This window comes from Cephus cinctus, unplaced genomic scaffold (genome assembly GCF_000341935.2).
Source record: "Cephus cinctus unplaced genomic scaffold, Ccin1 Ccin1_scaffold2418, whole genome shotgun sequence".
NCBI classification, from domain to species: domain Eukaryota; kingdom Metazoa; phylum Arthropoda; class Insecta; order Hymenoptera; family Cephidae; genus Cephus; species Cephus cinctus.
The window spans coordinates 3,935-6,268 of NW_014334250.1; the positions used below are offsets into that span (position 1 = coordinate 3,935).

The window sequence follows — 2,334 nt, forward strand, 5'->3', positions numbered from 1 at the left end:
TGTTCCTCCTGCCCATGCCATCCCTGCCTTCCGCTGCCTCGGCGACGTAGCCGCTCTCGCGGTCCATCCAGGGATGCTGGGTCCTCGTGGCAGGTCCACGACGGTGTCCTCGATGCTGGTTGTTGGTCCTCGAGCCAGTGCCCTACGGGGAAGGGCGACAGGGAGGGAGGGAGGGATGGAGGGGAGGGATCTTAACTCTAAATACAATGAATCTAAAACAACTAAATAAACGCAATTACTTATACTTAACGCTGGCACGCAATACTCGAGGCCTATGGGACCCCGAGCCAGGAGGCGGAGGGGAGTCTGCAGTAACATTTTTGTTACAATATCTACAATTAAAAATGTAGCAAGGTCTGATGATACAATAGTTCAAAATTCAGAAACAAACGCAGATCTACATGAATTGTGCGATCTGTCTGAAGAACATGTATTTCAAGCTGGGAATCTAGAGAATTCTTTGTCATGTGAACAGATTGAAATTGAGGAAAGCCAAGATCTTTGTGCATCAAGTGAGTTTTCTTTTGAAATTGATGGTAATAGCATAGGAGGTAATCTTGACGATAATGATGATACTTTAAGTGATATCAAATTTGAAGAAGGATTGTGCAGTTGGATTTCCAAAAATAATGTTTGTCACAGTGCTGCGAATGAATTATTAAAATTATTGAAACACAATGGTCACTCTCACTTATCAGCAGATATTAGGACTTTTCTTAGAACTCCAAAGTTAGATTCTCAAACCATAGAATCAGTAAATGGAGGTCAATATGTTCATTTTAATCTATCATTAAGTATCAAACGATTAATCACAAAATATTTTCAAGACATCCAAAGTGAGCTAAAACTTCATATTAATGTTGATGGTCTATCACTTTCAAAAAGTTTTGGGAGTCAATTTTGGGTTATCTTAGCTTCAATTGTTGCCGATTTTCATACAGAACCATTTGTTGTTGGCATTCATCATGGTTCGATGAAACCTAAAGATCCTAATCAGTTTCTGAAAATTCTAGTAGATGATGCAAAAATAATATGTGAACGTTGATTAGTTGTGAATGGAAAACAGATATCTGTTGTTATAGATGCAATCATTTGTCATGCACCTGCAAAATCTTTTATATGTTGCACCAAAAATCATACAGGCTACTTCAGCTGTACTAAATGCATTCAAGAAGGGGATTTCATAGAAAACAAAGTTACTTACCCTGAGACAGATTGTACATTATGCACTGATAATTCCTTTAGAAGCAAGCAACAACCCGAGCACCACATATCAACTTCTTGTTTAGAGCTTTTAAATATAGACATGGTTGCACAAATACCACTTGATTATATGCATTTGCAATGTTTGGGAGTTGTGAAACGTATCATAGAATTTTGGGTGAAAGGGAAAAAAGATATTACATTAAAATCATGTGTCTTAGATAATCTTAATGAAAAGCTAATATCAACGGGAAGTTTTATTACCAGAAACCAGTTTGTTAGAATTCCAAGAAGTCTTAACGAATTTGCCAGGTGGAAGGCAACAGAGCATAGACAGTTTTTACTATATACTGGATCTGTTGTTTTAAAAAATGTTTTATCAAATGAACACTACAAACATTTTCTCGCTTTGAGTGTAGCTACAAGAATTCTAGCAGATGTTGAGCTGTCTATTCACTTCACTGATTATGCAAATGAATTACTAGTTTGGTTTGTACAGACCTATGGAGATCTTTATGGCTATCAATTTTTGACACACAAAGTGCATAATCTGATACATCTTTCTAATGACGTTAAAAGATTTGGACCTCTGGATAATTTTAGTGCATTTTAATTTAAGAATTATATGCAACAAATTTAAAAAAAAATTAAATCCACCGGTAGACCACTTGAACAATTTGTTCATTCGCCGGTTCATTCTAAATTGTATCCCATTATTCATTACTCGTCATCCAGAGTAAAAAATATTTCCTATTTAGAATTCGATGGTTTCTTTGTTTCAAAGCATTGTAATGACAACTGTTGTTTACTACATGACGGATCGTTGGTTTTAATATATGACATATTTGAAGAAAATTCGATATTTTTATTAAAAGTTAAACACTGTTTAAAAAAAGATAATTTTTTTACAGAGCCGTGTGATTCGAGCAGCTTGGGTATCTCAATTATTTCAAATCAATTTCTTTCATCAATGACTATAATTACTGCATCAAAAATAAAAAGAAAATGTATTAAATTGAAACATTCTGATAGTGCCGCTCGGGTTGTAATACCTTTATTGCATATTAACAATTAACATCGTAATATATGTTGTAACGTGGCGTCCGTGGGACGGCCAGTTACATAAAAGCG

The 2,334-nt window shown here is 35.6% G+C and overlaps 1 protein-coding gene across 1 annotated transcript; it reads left to right on the top strand.

The window, feature by feature from the left end:
- Positions 1-6: 6 nt before the first annotated feature.
- Positions 7-2,328, top strand: LOC107274163. Its single transcript, XM_015752964.2, has 2 exons — positions 7-512; positions 2,115-2,328. Exons 1-2 carry the CDS (start codon positions 275-277, stop codon positions 2,276-2,278), a joined length of 402 nt encoding a protein of 133 aa, XP_015608450.1. The 5' UTR covers positions 7-274; the 3' UTR covers positions 2,279-2,328.
- Positions 2,329-2,334: the final 6 nt, after the last annotated feature.